At 47.8% G+C, this 18,444-nt stretch overlaps 1 protein-coding gene across 3 annotated transcripts in view; it reads right to left on the bottom strand.

The window, feature by feature from the left end:
- Positions 1 to 1,411: 1,411 nt before the first annotated feature.
- LOC148481472 (semaphorin-3F-like) overlaps positions 1,412 to 18,444 on the bottom strand; it is a 71,646-nt gene continuing 54,613 nt past the window's right edge. For all 3 annotated transcript variants that reach the window (XM_088453396.1, XM_088453397.1, XM_088453395.1), the window contains exons 10-18: positions 16,177 to 16,246; positions 14,555 to 14,699; positions 13,721 to 13,943; positions 13,541 to 13,629; positions 12,536 to 12,577; positions 11,914 to 12,071; positions 10,321 to 10,388; positions 10,041 to 10,174; positions 1,412 to 2,353 (exon numbers count right to left, since the gene is read on the bottom strand). In XM_088453396.1, the coding sequence (XP_088309522.1) occupies positions 2,111 to 2,353; positions 10,041 to 10,174; positions 10,321 to 10,388; positions 11,914 to 12,071; positions 12,536 to 12,577; positions 13,541 to 13,629; positions 13,721 to 13,943; positions 14,555 to 14,699; positions 16,177 to 16,246 (1,172 nt within the window). In that variant the 3' untranslated portion in view covers positions 1,412 to 2,110. The remainder of the gene's footprint in view (positions 2,354 to 10,040; positions 10,175 to 10,320; positions 10,389 to 11,913; positions 12,072 to 12,535; positions 12,578 to 13,540; positions 13,630 to 13,720; positions 13,944 to 14,554; positions 14,700 to 16,176; positions 16,247 to 18,444) is intronic.

Raw genomic sequence — 18,444 nt, 5'->3', positions numbered from 1 at the left:
ATGCAGAAAAATAACAATTCCTGCACTAACAGCGCTGATCACTCAACTACACAGACACAGGGCCTGGTAGGACACAGCGCTGCATACACAGACCTGACCACAGCGGAGGAGAGGTATGCGGGGGGACCCAGACCACGATGCTTCCGTCCAGCGCTTCCAGCAGCGTTCACCATGCGTTCTGGAGAAGATGGCCGCCGAGGAGCAGAGAGGAGGCTGGCCTGGGGGAGGAGCGCTGCCACAGGACCAGTCGGCAGCATGCAGAGAGGGCTGTGTGCAGCGGGGGAGGCGCCGGCTGTGAGACAGGGAAGGCGCGCTCCCCTGGCATGCATTTAACCCCTGGGACGCCGCAGCGCTACCGCTCTGCTGCGGTCCGCTGTCCCAGGGGGTAGTGGAAGCGCAGGTTGGTCGCCTGGCTCCACGCTGCAGCCAGTCCCCAGGGAGCCCCCTGCCTGGGGACTTAGGACCATGTGATCAGCGGGGACCCACCGCGGGACCCCGCTGCTTACCTCTGTCCCCGTTGAATCCGGCCATGGTCCGGAGCATCTGGGGTCACCGCTAGCTGTGACCCCAGACGCCCACCAGCATCCCCGGATCAGTACCGGCGTTCTGGTACCGGCGGGGTGTAGGGAAGACAGCATGGACGTCAGGACTGACTGTCCATGCTGTTCATCCAGATGTGCAGCCACAGCTGCATGAAGAATAAGCTTCAGGGGCTCTTCTAGCCCCCACTCCAACAGGTGCACCCGACTCCGGCCGGGCACCAAACTAAACTGAGGTGCCTTGGCCCGGGGGCGGGGTATAGGAGGGGGACCTAGTGCATCCTGGGAGGCTGAAAGCTTAACTCTTTGGTGCCCTGCGACTGACGTCACACCTATACCCCAAGGTATCCTGTGGATACGCTATGGACCCTGAAGTAGAAATATAGGACACATTGTCTGTGTAGCCGCAATTGCGCACTCCCGCAGGTCGCATGTGATATCGTCCAGTGGTTCTCAAACTCGGTCCTCAGGACCCCCAAACAGTTCACGTTTTGCAGGTCACTCAGCAGGTTCACAGGTGTATTCATTACTCACTGTCACATTTTAAAAGATCCACAGGTGGAACTAATATCTCACTTGTGATTCTGTGAGGAGACCTGGAAAACATGCACTGTTTGGGGTCCTGAGGACCGAGTTTGAGAACCTGTAGTCTAACATGTACCCGGCCTTACAGCATGCAGCAGATATTACAGACAACAAGTTTTTATTTTTTCTATGATTATTTTTTTTTTGTGCCCGATTATCTCGTTATGCCAAATTTTTTACTTTTTTTTTTTCTTTTGTTTTAACATAAAGCAAAAACGATCGAACAAAAGAAAACATATAAATATATAAAAGCATGACAGGTACACACTGATCATAATAACAAGGAATACAGATACAAAATAGATTTAATATCTTTCTTCAGTTTGTAAATCCGGTATTGCTAGAAAAGTTACAGGTGTGCCGAGCGGCATCTGCCCAGCTTCATGTGCTGCTCACGGTGTAACTTGGGGTCTCTCGTGGAGGGAGACACACAGACAGCAGGAATACATAGTGATTCAGGTCAAGACTGGTACACAAAGTGGCAACGGCTCACAGGGTGAGACATGAAATCTGGCATCCAGTGTTTGTGATAAATAGAAATAATTCACACGCTCTCACTATAGGGGAGATGTATCAAACCTTTGAGAGAGAAGAAGTGAAGACGTTCTCCATAGCAACCATTCAGCTTCTAGTTATCATTTATCTAGCGTTAAAATAACAGTTAAAAGCGGATTGGTTGTTATAGTAAACTTCTCCACACTCTCTCCCTCAGGTTTGATACATCTCCCCCTATATACACTCTCACACTCGCACACAGTTCTCTATACAAAGTATCGCTCTGGAATGTCTTACTAACACTAACGCATCTCTCTCCTCTACACATACTGGCACCCACCCACTTCCTGGCCAGCTTGTCGGGTAGTGAGCGGGGTAGGCTCCGTTCCCCACAGTCTCCCATCAGGTGGAGTCTCTTGTGCTGAAGGAGGCGGCCCCGGAGCTGTTGCTGGCCGGCGCTCTCTGTCCGCGCCCCCCGTATTATAGCAGCCTCAGTTCCTTTCTGTCTGTGTTCGTGACTTTTGCCTGCGAGCAGGTGGGCATTGTGCTGGCAGAGGGAACAGGGTAGGGGCAGCTGTCAGTTTTTCCAGCAGTTCCCGGGGCAGAACATTAAGTCTTATCTTCCCACGGGAGCGGCGGAAGCCATTTTCTGTACCCAAGCAGGTGTAGAGGCCTGCGTCGTTGGTCTGTACCGAGCGTAGTATTGCTCCTCCTTCCATGGTGTGAAGCCGTACCTGGCGAGTAAAGAAGAAGATTACTGCGGAAAGACATTAATAATAGATGGTAGTAATATACTTATAGGGGCCACAAGGGTTCCCCAGCACCGTACAAGGAAATGAATGGATATCAAGATACAGAAGTATATATTAATATAGACCACAGGTTCTCAAACTCGGTCCTCAGGACCCCAAACAGTGCATGTTTTCCAGGTTTCCTCACAGAATCACATATGAAAAAATTAGCTCCACACGTGGATCTCTTAAAAAGTCTCAGTGAGTAATGAATTCACATGTGCTCCTGCTAGGTGACCAGCAAATCGTGAACTGTGTGGGGTCCTGAGGACCGAGTTGGAGAACCACTGATATAGACAATAACAGGAACGTTACATGGAGGATGCCAGTTTAGGAAAACTGTGTTTGCCAAGCAGCCCAATTATACGGTTTCAGAATAAAATGTACAATGGATGAATGTGCTCGGTTCTCATTTACCGGAAGACCAATTGCAGCCTCCCAAAGCCAGTCATAACTGATAACCACCATCTGCCATGTATGCTGTGTGGTACAGTTAAGCAGGGGTTAAAGTGGGCAGGAACAGGGCGGAACGGAGTTCAGTCACCTCTAATGGTAGGTAGAACTAGTTCCACCTCCACCAAGTCCCTGCACAGAAGTCCCACAGACAGAGAGCCACTCACTTTCTGCCTAGGGGGCTCAATTTCTTCAGAGGTCCCTCATCTCAGAGAAACCAGCATGTAGGTAAGGAAAGAATCAAGCAAAGGCAATACATAGGGGTTGCAAAAATACATTAGGTTTCCAAGTTACATCCTGTAGACTAGTTTGTGGGGACCCCATAAAAAAAAAGCTCAGGGGCCTGGCAGAAAAATAACACTGATGATAGATCACTTACAAAGAAAAAAAAGTTCTGTAACATTGTAGTCTCAGCTGATGGCAGGAGTGCTAAAAAAAAAAAAAAAAAAACATCAAAAATGTATTTAGCCCCAAAAGCTTCTGGGGACCTAAGCAACCCCAGGCTCCCCCGCCATACACTGTACAGTTTCCTATACACAATAGTGTCTGTGTAAAGAACAGTTTTCACACTTGTTTTGGCCTGTCAGACCAGCGTGGTGGGGGGTGGGGAGTAGAGGACCACCTCTCTAGGACCACAGTTAAGTCATTAAGGGCCCTATTTATCAATCATCGTTTTACTTAAATAATGTGAAAATGTGGTTGTGTGTGTGTGTGTGTGTGTGGTTGTGTGTGTGTGTGGATGGACACCCTGCGATAATAATAATACCACCTGGAGATGGTGTTAAACAGGGTCCCAACCCCCCCCCCAAGACAGAAACTCATTGTCTGCTGCACCCAGGGCTGGAGCTCACTCATGAGCTCCGCTTTCCAGCTCCCGCACTGGGTAAAGGGAGAGATGTCATGACGTCTTTCCCATAGTGCCAAGCCGGACCGGGGGAGTGGACGGCGGCAGGCGCAGGAACAGGGATTCAGGTAAGTGTAGTTTTGTCTGTGTATGTCTGCGTATTTTATGTGTAAAAGGCACTACTACTTAGGGCACTATGTATTGGGCACTATATAAGGGGCACAGAATATTGGCCACTAGAGGGGGCACTGCATAATGGGCACTATATATTGGGCACTGCATAATGTGCACTACAACAGGGGACATTGCATAAGGAGCACTACTACTGGGGACATTGCGTAAGGGGCACTACTACAGTGGGAATTGCATGAGGCATGTTTCAACGCACGCATGGGTGGTGGCTCTTTATTTTTTATCTTGCCCTGGGCTCTAAATACCTCAGTTATGCCACTGTCAACGACAATGTAGCAAGGGTACCGCACTGTGCTGTGGGGAGTGTAGGGTACACTATATGCAGTCCAGCTCCAGCGTGCCTGGCACAGGTGGGGGGGCTGCTGAAGTGGGTCCAGCGTGTTTGTACAGCCAGGCAGCGAGGAGGAGAGACACAGCTACTATACCGTGTCACCACTGACAGTACTGACAGCACCCAGGACGGACCCATGAAGATTCCCTGATTCGGAGAGAAGCCAAGGAGCCAGGGGAAGCATAGCTATTAGAAATGTTGAAAAAAAAAAAGCCACCATTGGAACACCATTGAATGATTACCATTTAATGGTGACAAACATGGGAAGGCCACCATCGAATGGTAAAATCACTACCATCGAAACAAAAACATTGATGGTCAGTAAACATTGGATTGTGATGTCCATCCCTACAGCAGCCTCATGGGAGAATTAATCAGAGCCAGGCAGCACCTGCTGGGTGAGGTAATCACTATGCTGGATACACATATACACCTGTATGTAACATGTCTGACTTATTACAGGATAAAGTTTAGGGAAACAGAGTTTGCATATTGCATTATTTTTTACCATATTTGCCAACTCACAATACATTCCCTTGACACCTCCTATGGAGGATGCAGTTAGAATCCCGACCGCTGGGATTCCGGCGGTCAGGATGAGACTTATCTGAATACCGGCGCCAGGATCCCTAAGGTAAGTACTGGGGTTAGGCACTAGGGGGGAGGGTTAGGTTTAGGCTGTGGGGAGGGAGGGTTAGGTTTAGGCTGCGGGGAGGGAAGGGTAGGTTTAGGCCATAATTGCCTACCTTTGGCTTCTCCTCCCCGGAGAAGCCTTGGTAGAAGCAGGTGGGCTGTGACAAATTGCCGCGATTGGCCTAAATTTAAATACGAGCGGGGCTAAATGTTGCAATTAGAATCACGTCATTAAGCCCCACCCCCTACACAGGGACCCGCGATCTCCGCGGAAATTCTCCCCATTCTGCCCACTTCACTAGGAAGTGGGCAGAATGCGGGAGAAGTGCCTACCCTTCTGAGGGTGCGGGGGGTAACCCCAAAAATGTGAGCCTCCCGCGAAATCTGGGAGGGTAGGCATGTATGGTTTAGGCACTAGGGAGGAGGGTTAAGTTTAGGCTGCTGGGAGGGAGGAGTAGGGTTAGGTGTTAGGAGTACTTACGGTTAGGCGTCGGCATTATGACCTGGTCGGGCTCCTGGCGTCTACTATCCCCTCCTATAGTATTAGAACTTTTTTTGTTGTGTGTGTAGAACAGGGAATAGCAGGATGCATACCCTGGGCTCAATCCTATTAGGTGTGAGTAGGGTCTCAAGGTGAACTCTCGTTGCGTGATGGTCTCTGTAGTCCGACCTAGAGCGAGGTTCAGTGCATTGTAGCGATAAGTTGCTAAGCCTACGCCAAACTGCAACTCCCGGCAGCACGCGGGTAACCGTCCTCATCCTCTCCCAATGCTGGTTAGATATATTGTATGTACTGGGACGCGCTTTTGGCCGCGGAGCTGTGCGGTAGTGTTGTGTCTGTGAGTGAGGCGGCTGGGAGAGAGCAGTGATGTCCGCATACAGAGGCCAAATCAGCAAAAACAAAGGCTTACTGACCTCTGTCATCAGGTAGGTGGTGTGGCGGGTTACTCCAGCTTCCCCTGAGGGGCTGACAATCAGCAATTTAGGGGCGCCAAAATGAAATTATATTCCCCCCCCCCCAACCTAAAAACATTGTGGCACCCCTGACCCAGTGTGATCCGTTTATCTGATCTATAAACTGAGATGCTGTGCTGCATCCTCAGTTTACTGCATCAGATGACCGGGGACACAGCCACCATCAAAGGACCTCACTGGGTCACCAATCATCTGAAAAAGGTAAGTGTAGGTTGCATGGGGGAGGGGGAGGCGCTTGCACAGACCCACTCTCAGGGTATTTGTTTGTGAAAATATAACACCCTGAGTAGTGTGCGGAGAAGATTCCCTGGGACAGAGCTTTCTGGCTAGGTCTGTCCCTGCATGCGGTATTTGATACAGCCATGTGATATATTCAAATATCGCAATGCGAATCCTGGTGCATTTATCACATCCTATCCGCCTCCGAGATGCGGATTGTGATACACAGGGCTCTACCGAACAATGTCTGCTCTCTTTTATGGGAAAAATAAGACACAGTTGGCCTCATTCAGAGGTGGACGCAAGTGCTGGTGCAACTGTGACATTATACGCAGCGCTACAGCGGCTTTATGCTAATGCCGAAACCGATTTAATATGTAACACACTGGTTACGGCATTAGAACACTGCTTTTGCGTAAAAAGTTGCACTATGGAACACTGCACCAGCCCCATGGATGTGCAGAACGTCTGTCTGATCACGGGCGCTGGAATTTACCATGGAAAAATATGCAGTCGCATGGCGTGATTACACGCTACGGCAAGAGTCACAGTGGCTCTTATTTTGGGAACTAATGTATTTTTGACTTTGAGTCATTTCTAGGGAACGGGTGTGTTTGGAGAGATTGCCAGCCTCATATCTTCAGCGTCATTCTCTCCAGTCCCTAATAACACTGCCAGTCCTTCCTGACACTGGGTGGTATAGACTCTTCTACGTCACACCCTATACTGTACACTTCAATATCAGACCTGAGCGGTGACAGAGGTGAGGACAACCTGCTGCTGGAAGTGATACCAGCTCTGGCGATCAGGAAACACAATGACGTTTAATCTTAGAACTCAGCTGGAAGTAAAGGTGAATCTCCATCCACCGTAGTTGTTCCAGGCGTAAGATCCTGTAACCGGCAGCTGCTGGCTGTGAGCCAGGGGCTGGAAATGCGTATTGCAGAGAGGAAGTGATATTATAGGCAACATGTATTTCCTCTACATCATTTTGTAATGTTACCTTTGTAAATCATAACCCTGCACAAAGCACAAGTCAGTGAGTCACCAGTCACCTACATTAGTCCCTGGTCATCTGCCAAACAACAAACATCAAGATCTTGACTCCAAACTAACTTTGGTTGCTACGAGTTAAATCTCCCCCTATGAGATTCTAGCTATGATTTTATAGAATGTACTAGATAAATGCGGGTACAGATTACCCGGGCCCGGGTTTCCTGAGGGGGCCGGCGGGGGCCCGGGTCCGACGCTGCCCCCCCCCTCCCTCACAGCAGCCCAGCACACAGCGTGTGCTGAGCTGCAGTTGGAGACAGCTCGTGGCTGCCGAGCAGCAGCCACAGCAGTCTCCTATGCCTGTGCGGGGGAGCGATCACACTGATCGCGCCCCCCTTGGCTTTGCGCCGGGCTGAGGGGGCTCAGAGCGCTCCCTGGCGCTGCAAATCTTTTTTATTTTATTTTTCCCGGCAAGGGGGCGTGGCCACGTCTCCCGAGATTAGGCCACGCCCAATATTACCGGGGCCCGCCTTGGCTCTTGGCGGCCCTGACCTGGATATGGTGGGCAGGACCATAATTATGGCCATCATTATGCTAAGAACCTGTTTGATGCAATTTAGCAGTATTATTATTAGGTTCAGCGTGGTTAGAGTGTGCACTTGCATTTGTTTATTTTTTCTGCTTGCAGCACTACAAGTCTCAGCAGGTAGCACCTCACATTGTCCTTAGGGTGTACAGTCTAGGGCCCCTCCCCCTATGTATTCTGTACTGTGTATGTATATATGTATACTGGAAGGACAAGACTCCTCCCACCTGTTCCTGAGTATTTTTAATTAGCAAGGAATCCTTGCACTCCAAGACAGCACATCTAATAAGGCACACTAAGGGTAAGACCTACTATATACATACAAATATATATATATATATATACACATATATATCTATATATATACACATATATATATATATATATATATATATACACATACACTGTGTGTCAGTTTATGGACTGGTATTGGGGTGCGGGGCTCTCTGGGCTGGTGTGGCTGGACTGCTTCATGGCATCATTATGGACACTTTTTCACTTCTTTAGTTTGTTTTTTATATATGTAGAACTTTATACACTTTTAATTCTATACTCCTACTTATGTTGGACCTAACACATAGGCATTTCTTTATAATTCTGTAAACCTCACATTAAATCTCACACTAGTGTGATGCCATGGGGTGGTTCTGCTGGGTTGGCCTGGGGGGTCCCGTGCCCTGTATTTGTTCCATAGGAGTGTTAAGGTGCATATACACATGTAACGATTTTGTAACCAACAATTTTCTGTCAGATTTTCTTTCAGATTTTCCCTGTAAATGTAATGAACGATTTTTACAAAGATGAACGAAAAATGTTCCTTCCCTTAATGAAAATCGTTATGTTGGACAGTCTGAAATGGACGATTAACGATAACTACAAACCACAAACGGGAGCGCGCATGAACGATTAACGCTCATCGTTATAACTCAGAAACTGAACAATTTTTTTGAACGATTGAATAATAACGACGTCGTTAACGACAAATTGTTCAAAAAATTGTTACGTGCGTATGTACCTTTAGAGACCTGCCTGATGAAGGTCACCTGGATATGGTGGGCAGGCCCATAATTATGGCCATTATTATGCCAAGAACCTCTCTGATGCAATTTAGCAGTATTATTATTAGGTTCAGCATGGTTAGAGTGTGCACTTGCATTTGTTTCTAAAATCTGATTGGTTGACACTTGTTCTTTTTAGAAGGTCTGATAAATCTCCCCCTTGGTCCCTTACTAGGTCTGTTACACTTAAGCAATAATGTATTATATATTTTCCGTTATTGATCCTGTGCTTTAACCCCTGATGTACACTGACACCAGTCCATAAGGTAATCTATAATAAAACAGGTCACATATTGGTGTCTACCTACAGAAGTGGCTTACGCAATAGATCCTTAAGGAAATGCAATGTTGCTTGCACAGATGTGTCCACGTTCATCTTTGCGGCGGCAGTGTGCCACGAGTCGTGCGTCCACAAATGGGGGGCTCTTCTTCAATCCCGCAGTTCATATTGCATGGTGCAAATGCTGTGACTGCCTGGCGTAGAGTGGCGTACGCTGCAAATCGCATACAGTGATAAGTGCGCATGTTTACCGCATCAGCGGCAATGATGATGAGCGTGGACACACCTGTATGCCCCCAGCCCTATATCTCACCTTTGTATCATGGTGTTGAAAAGGATGGTTTAGGGGTAATGGGCTACTGACCAAGACCCCCGATAATAATCTGCAGCTAGTCAAGTACTTTTTTTAAGATACCTTGAGAAAGATAAATGATATATCGAAACGCGTTGGTTGAGAGGACTGTGTGGGGATCTACTGGCATCTTACTTAAGACTTTGGAGGTGGTTTCCGGGGACGCCTGAAGGACTACCTTAATGCTCTTACTGTCCACTTTTTGCGGAGTGGACTATTACATCTGTTATGATTGGTGACAAAGTAGTATCAATATATATCATCTGAGAGTGGGAGGCTCAAAAGAAAACCCCCAAAGGCTTATGTGTCTACTATCTTAGCTTGTAGACCTTGTTTTCTGGCACAAATCTATAATTATTATATCATTTGGTACCTATTGAACTTTGACGTTATTACACTATGTGTGGTTTATGTTCTTTCCCCCCCCTTGGAGTAACAAGACTTCAGACTCTAAAGAGGAGGACGTCTAATGTGGGGAACGCCAACAGCCTAAGAAGTTTGATTTAGCGCCTGTGGATAAGTTTTTGGTGATGTTGTATGTCATAAGTACTTTAAACAAATGACATTTTCATTAGACTGTAATATGTATATTTGCTAATTGTCAGCGGTTGACTCAGTAAATCTTGAGATCATATTTACACATTGATACATTGAAAGAAATATATTTGTGATGTGTGTAGTAACGCTAGTCAAGCAGATTAATGGCAGCCTCACCTCCTTCCGATGCTGTGAGCCCTCTCTCTGCAGTAACCATGTAACGCTCTCCAGGGGAGAGTGAGTGTCACACTGTAGGAATACGCTTCCTCCCTCCACTCCTATCTGCAGGCGCTCCGAGACCCCTCGATCCACTGTAAGTCAAGAACAATATCTGCTTTCAGCTTCATGAGCCGGCTCGTATGAGGCAAGCTAGCATTAGACACAAGCGAAGCCATTCTGGGGAAATGTATAAACAAGCAGTGGCCTCTGAGGTACGGTAGTTACACACAGCACTTACTTTGCATGTTATAGCCTCTGCATTGCCTCATGGGGTCTCCGTGCCTGACGTCCTGTCGTCGGCTCCGCCTGCAGAGGAGAAAGTCACCGACATGTGGGTGTTGCAGCACCTTGCTCAGTGTTTATCTTCGGTTTTACAATCTGGCTCTTGTACACACACAATCTAGATCTCTCTTCTCCTTGCCAATGTTACTTTTGGTGTAGCACTGGAGTGTATTCATTCTGTGAATTCTAGGTATTTATTCAGGTATAAAATAATCCTGTTATCACCTGGCTGTAAGGTATGCAGTCAGGAAGCCGGCGGACCTAATCCCGACAGCCAGATTCCCGACTGCTTAATCCCGGCGAGGGTTAAATGACAGGTGTCTAAATCTAGACGCCTGTCATTTTACAGACACCGGGTTTAGGGTTCTCGTGTGGGACTTAAGGTTTGGCACCCCCCCGGGAGATTAGGGTTAGGCTAGTGGGAGGGAGGGTTAGGCACCCCCGGGGGGAGGTTAGGGTTAGGCACCCCACAGGGGGACTTAGGTTTAGGCGGCGGGGAAGGGGGGGTTAGGTTTAGGCACTTAGAGGGGGGATTAGGGTTAGGCACTGGGGGGGAAGGTTAGGGTTAGGCACCCCTAAGGGAAGGTTAGGGTTAGGGGGTAGAATTAGGTTAGACAATACTTACCTTGGACGATCAGGATTTCCTCCTCTGCCGGGACGCCGCTGTCAGGATTCCAACCGCCGGGCATGGGTCCGGCGGTAAATGATACCAATTCCGGCTGTAAGGATGCACAACACGTCTGATGTTGGATGCACCAGGAGCAGAAGAGTTCCTATGGGTTCCTCGGAAATTATTGTTGATTTTCTGTGATCACTGCTGAACAATCTGGAGGCCCTATGTATCAAGTTTTTTTTTTTTTCTCATAATATGATGTAGAAACTGAAGGCTCTGCATAATGTATGTATCGTAGCTATGTACTAATAGAACAATGCAGGAGATTTCACAGAAATTGCCGGCAAAGTGCTAATTAGTGCTGCACATTGCAATCCCCATTATTATCAATGGGGACCTCGATCTGACCCCCATATACCAAACTACAACAATCGAAGCTTTTCGGAGTTTGGCCCTATCTGCAGACGGTGGGAACTGCTTTCAGCCTATGGAGGCTCCAGGAGCAGGAGAGAGATCTTCCGATATCTTTCTCGCAGCCCCCGGCCGGCTCCGGAAGCTGACACCGTGTGCACAAACATGAAGGACTTCAACAAAATGCCAGAATATCGGTTACTCTGCGAGTTCTCCCTCGTACATAGCTGGGATATTTTCATTAAAAATGAAAATATCCGCCACGATATGGAGCCTTAATAATCGCGGCAGTTCCGCCATCAGTAATACGAAGGCCCCTAATGAGGGAAATGCCGGGCGCAGTGCATGGAAAGATGGCACAATTTTAAGAATAAAATACATGAACCATAATTACAGGAGAACCCCACCTTGCAAACCCCAAGCCTCCTGGGTAATATTTTCCAAAACGAAAGACAGACGGCGGTCCCAAAGTTCAGTCCCAATAGTCCCTATTATAACCCAGCGCAGATTTTCAGAAATAGTTACCTCATGGGCGAAGGGGTATAGCGGGCACAGGCCTTCCCATCCCAGGCACAATAAGGATCTCTGGAGAGACAGCAATCTGCACAAGAGTCTCCATAGACAGCGCAGCGATGGAACGAGAGCTGGGTCACCCCGGCGTCTGACGAGACGTATAACTGGTGCTGCAATTAATAGAGGATGCAGGTGAGGCCAGAGCCGCCAATCATCTCAGATGTTCGATTTCCTATACCAGGCAGCAATGCCGTAATAACTTCATGAGATTATGCTGTTTTACCAGTACTATTCTCCTTTCCCTAAGCTAAGCTATCAGCCTACAATGTGTAAGAGGAATCCCATTAAACATATAGGACAAGACCCTGTTTACTCCAGTTAGCGCCCTCTTTCTTGGCCTGTCTCTTATCCCATCTCTGGCTCTCCCCATCCCCCCTTCCCATCTCACCCTTTTACCCTATACCCATGTCATTCTGTAGGAGTATTGTGAGTTTATCCCAGAACTGTAGGAGTCCCAGAGCCAGAAATCCCACCCTTCTGCCAGTTAGGGAAAGAGATTAATTGTAAAAACAAACATTTCCATGGAACTGATGACGTTCTGGATCAATCAGAGCAGTAATGGTGCAACACTCACCCTCTTGGAAGAAATTCTGATGTCTTTAACAGGTGACGCTACCTGTGTGTGACACAATGAAGAGACAGTTACTATACTGTACATTAACTAATGCTAATATTAATGGACAGGGGCCGAGGTAAGTAAGCAGCAAACCCAAGACTATCTCTGGGAATAGGTGCACGAAGCTGGTGGATTATGTTAGGGACGGATGGGGCAACTAACACAATCCACTGCTCTGGACCCACATAGCCATCCAGTGCCCAATCTAAAGCTGCGTACACACGGAACGATATTGTGAACGATATGAATGATAATGATATCGTTCATACCGTTAAATATTGTTCCGCGTGTATGCAAGACGTTGTTAACGATGCACGCTCCAGCGGATCGTTAACTATATCTTTCATCGGCCGAACTTGCAGGACAATTTGATGATATCGTCAGATCCTGCAAGTTCGGGGATGCAGCCGGTGACGTCACTGAATGATATCATTCAGTGTGTATGGTCAATGTCGGGAACGACATTGAGCCCGGCAGGTGAGGGGACAACACTGAACGATATCGCTCATGAAGCATATAGGTTCCGTGTGTACCCGGCTTAAGTTGGATTATAGGCGGAGTAAAGTGACTGCTCAGGGCAACGGCTTCCTATTGGTCCCCATGATGACAAAGCACCCTTTTCCACCAATGTAAATTAGTCTCAGCTCCCTAAACTCCAAGCATAGCTCCTACTTCTCCAGGGTTATGTGCAACGCCATGGGGGGAAGGGCAAACAAAAAAATCAGAATAGTAATGGCACAACAATAATACATGAGAATGACATCAGAGCCCGGAAAAAGTCTGCATGGAGCAGTTCCGGGAATAGATGATCTTTATTGTACACCATAGCAGGTAGTGAAGCTTTAAATCCCAGAGTCTCTTACAAATGGATGATCCAAGACAAACATCATCATCTTATTCTCAAACTACAATTCCATATAACAATACAACTTGCACATGAATTAAACAAAGAACAGATCTTACTTTAAACACTTCCACCTCCTCTAGGGTGATGCCTTCTGTCTCCTCGGGGCCTTTAGGCAGGATCATCACCTTCTGGACTGTACCACGATCTGAGGATTGGAGGAGACGGGAACAAGGTGTTAGACGATACACAAGTTACTGCCGAGCAGTGTTACAAATCCGTGACCGCTGCTTTCTCACCTGTGCCCAGGAACAGAACAGTATATTCCCCATCAGCAGCGGGCACACTGTCCACAGCAATGCTGGTGTAGGTGTACGAGGCATCTGATAGCAGGAGAAGGGGCCTGCGGTTGACGGGGTACACGGAGCTGTACATGAGCGGGTGTGTGCGTACAAACCTCAGCACGTCCTCCCCAAAGTGCCGACTGGAGCGGACGCCGGTAACGGAGAATCCACCTGCACACTACAAGATAGATCACAATGTAATAGGAAATAGCAACGCAAGTATGGAAAATACTGCAGGCGTAATGAAAAAATCTGACCCAACATTCAGCATGAGCCCTACTAAAACATGAGAACCCCAGCGTGATGCCTCAGTGTCCATGATTCTCCAGACACAGCTGCTTTCCAACCTTACAGAGAAATAGGTCTGAGCCTAGATTTACTAAAAGTTCTAAAAAGGAACCATGGAGGTATTGCCCACAGCAACCAATCAGATCGTAGCTCTTTATCTGGTACATTGTAAACAGCTAAAATCTAATTGGTTGCTATGGTCAACACCTCTAATTTACCATTTTAGGAGTTTTAGTAAATCTTCCCCATAAATGAGAACACATGTACTTGTCCTCTCCTTACAAATACTTAATTTTGAAGAATTTATATTTAAAACAGGGAGATGCCTAATTGCTGGGGACTTCAAACTTCATATGAGTTGTTATCACAAGCGCCACAGAACAGACCCTGTTGTCCCACGTAAGCAATTCTTAGCGACAGTTTCCCCTTAAAGTGCCTGTGCCTTTACCACAGCATCATCCTGCCACTCAGATTCTCAGAAAGGGTCATGACGTGTCTCACCGCTCCAGGCCGGGGATAGGGCGTTTTCCCTGTGTACGCAGTCATCTGGTACCCATGTCCCTCCTTGTGTGCGAACGGCCCATTAAACACAGCACGGACGTCAGCAAGAGAGTAAACACAGACGGCGGAGCCCCGGAACACGGAACTAAGAGACACACACAGAGACAGATACATTAGGACCAACAGGCGTACAAGCAGCAGGGAGACTAGAGATATCACACACTAGGGCGACAGGTGTCCATGCCAGACGGAAGATTACCAGGACCAATCGGGCAGACTGAGCACAGTGCTCAGTCTGGCCGCCCAAAGAACGTGCGTCTTGTGGACAGCAGACGGAGCACTGTGCAGGACAGGCTGACATTGACACACATTTATTGGGCGGGTAGACTGAGCACTGGGCAGCACAGGCTGACATTGACACACATTTATTGGGCGGGTAGACTGAGCACTGTGCAGGACAGGCTGACATTGACACACATTTATTGGGCGGTTAGACTGAGCACTGTGCAGGACAGGCTGACATTGACACACAGTTATTGGGCGGGTAGACTGAGCACTGTGCAGGACAGGCTGACATTGACACACAGTTATTGGGCGGGTAGACTGAGCACTGTGCAGGACAGGCTGACAATGACACACAGTTATTGGGCGGGTAGACTGAGCACTGGGCAGCACAGGCTGACAATGACACACAGTTATTGGGCGGGTAGACTGAGCACTGGGCAGCACAGGCTGACATTGACACACAGTTATTGGGCGGGTAGACTGAGCACTGTGCAGGACAGGCTGACATTGACACACAGTTATTGGGCGGGTAGACTGAGCACTGTGCAGGACAGGCTCACAATGACACACAGTTATTGGGCGGGTAGACTGAGCACTGGGCAGCACAGGCTGACAATGACACACAGTTATTGGGCGGGTAGACTGAGCACTGGGCAGCACAGGCTGACAATGACACACAGTTATTGGGCGGGTAGACTGAGCACTGGGCAGCACAGGCTGACAATGACACACAGTTATTGGCCGGGTAGACTGAGCACTTTGCAGGACAGGCTGACAATGACACACAGTTATTGGGCGGGTAGACTGAGCACTGGGCAGCACAGGCTGACATTGACACACAGTTATTGGCCGGGTAGACTGAGCACTTTGCAGGACAGGCTGATAATGACACACATGTATTGGGCGGGTAGACTGAGCACTGTGCAGGACAGGCTGACAATGACACACAGTTATTGGGCGGGTAGACTGAGCACTGTGCAGGACAGGCTGACATTGACACACATGTATTGTTCGGGTAGAATGAGCACTGTGCAGGACAGGCTGACATTGACACACAGTTATTGGGCGGGTAGACTGAGCACTTTGCAGGACAGGCTGACATTGACACACATGTATTGTTCGGGTAGACTGAGCACTGTGCAGGACAGGCTGACATTGACACACAGTTATTGGGCGGGTAGACTGAGCACTTTGCAGGACAGGCTGACAATGACGGTGTGTTCAGCACAAGACGCACATTTACTGGGAGACTAGGACACAAGCAGGGCAAAATAAACCATTACAGAGATTACAGAGACAGCACATACACAGCAGCTAGAATGTAGTTGTGTTCTCACCCCAGCGTAGTGAAGACTCCATAAATCAGGGGGTTCTGCTTGTCCTGAGTCTGCTGAATGAAAATATCACCTACATGAAGACACAGACAGTGAGAACATTGGCCCAATGGGACCGCAGATAAACAATTGTCCTTAGGCCACAATCCCCAGGGTTGGTGAATCTGCCATGGGCTCTCAGTGTGTCACAGGATACCTCTCTGACCAGGATCTGTCCTTTGTGCAATATAAGTCCCATACTGTTATACTCTATGCAATAGATGGGATAATGCATTTGTTACTGTATAAATAAGTGGAAGTCACGTAGCAGTTCTGTGGCCATAAGAAGGCAGCAGACCACAGGCAGAATATCATTATACGTTTCGACGCCGGAACGCTGACTGGTTTGAAATAACGACACCTGTACTCTAACCCTAAGCGTAACCCTACCCCTAACCATCTCTCCCCCACCCCTCGCAACCTAAACCTAACACGCCCCTTCCACAACCTAAACCTCCCCCTACAGCCTAACACTAACTGTCCCCTCCTGCAGTCTAACCCTCCCCTAGTGCCTAGCCCTAGCCCTAATACTTACATCGGGATATCAGCGGTCGGGATCCTGGGGCCGGGATTCTGACCGTGTTGTCGGATTTCTGACCACTGGCATCCTGACTGTCGGGATGCCAATTACATCCCTTCTGTACTTGTTTTAATCACTAAAGCAGGTCTGAAATAATCTGTCCCTGACATTAACTCAAGGAAAGGTGGGTAACCAGCCTAATACACACTTCTCCTATCAGGATCAGAATTCACCATTTATACAGGTACTATAATCAAATATGTATACATCTTTAGAAAAAAAAAATATATAGTGTTTCTCTGTTAAGTTAAACTGTTTTATTTAATTTCTTAAATAGTTTTTTTCTGGACAAGAAATGTAACAAAACCATGCAGAAAACATGTATAACAGAACAGGCCTCGGCTTTACATGGTCACAGCAGCAGTATGTAATACAATTCAAGTATTCTAACAACATCATCGTATAGTGTCTCATACTGTGCTTTATAGTCATGCGGGTGGCTTAGATTAGGAAGAGAAGGGGATGGAGGGGAGAGACAGAGGGGACGGGGGATAGACATTAAGTTAGTAATATTGTAGTATAGCTGGTTGGTTTATGACGGAAATCCTGAGCTTTTCTTTCTCTAAGTATCTCTTCTTGGGACACTGGGCCTGATTCAGAGCCGCTCGTTCGCTCCGAGCGATGTTCGCACATCTGCGCATGCGTATGGGTCGTAATGCGCATGCGCCAACCAGTCAGTGCGGCCGGAAATCGTGTGTTCACAAAATAGCGAGTGCCTGCTAATTTGAGTGACAGGATGAGGCGTTTGTGGGTGGTAACAGGGGAAGGTGCTTGAAAACGGGGAGTGGAGATCCGAACGCAGGCGTGCCAAACGGTCAAAAAGGGCGTTTTAAGGGTGTGCATAATTAATACAGCAGCGTCATCGACCACGTCACTTGGTTGTCTTTTAGCCTGAACTGCTCGCATGATTGCGGTAGGAAAATACAACCACAAGCACTGCGAGATGTACTCTCTTAATCTAATAAATAGCGGAGATGACGTATGATGCGAACGGCAAAGGGGCGTCTTTACAAAATAGCGAGCGCATGTTTCGTTCGCTTGCTCAGACATAGAGGCGTCAACAGACTGCAAAGAGCGAGCTCTCAATTTAAATAGCCGGCCCCTTTTCTGAACGACCGAGCGCAAATAGCGTCCGGCTCTGAATCAGGCCCACTATCCTCAGTATTGTATTTCTCTGCATGTGTGTGATCTTGGTGTAAATGACAATGATGCAATACTTAGTGCAGGTACAATTGGCTGATGTATCGCAGGATATCTGGCCAGGGGAATCACGCACCCCACAGGGGAACAAGCAAAAAAATACAAGCAAGGTTTCCGTACAGTAATGGCCAGAAATCTGCGTAGCTGCAGGTCCATCAGAGCCTTGCGGTTCACTGAATCTGCCTCTTAAAGCATTTGGCAGAAAGTTCCCTAATGAGACTGTATTTCAGCAGATTTATATCTGTGGGAATAAACCTTATGAATCTGCTTTTATGTTATGTACAATGCGACTGAGAGCATTTTAACAGTGTCAACAGTATCACTTGTAACGTTCTGTGAAAGCAAGTTTAGTAATACCCCCGATGGTATACGTTCAGGATGTCGACATTCAGAATGCCAACACGAGAATGTCAACATGGACAGAATGTCGACATCCTATTCTTGCCAATTTT

The sequence above is a fragment of the Taudactylus pleione genome, unplaced genomic scaffold, assembly GCF_031769625.1.
Source record: "Taudactylus pleione unplaced genomic scaffold, aTauple2 ptg000579l, whole genome shotgun sequence".
In the NCBI taxonomy this organism is placed as follows: Eukaryota; Metazoa; Chordata; class Amphibia; order Anura; family Myobatrachidae; genus Taudactylus; species Taudactylus pleione.
The sequence above is the reverse complement of the archived record's forward strand: the minus strand, read 5'-3'. Positions and strand labels throughout refer to the sequence as shown.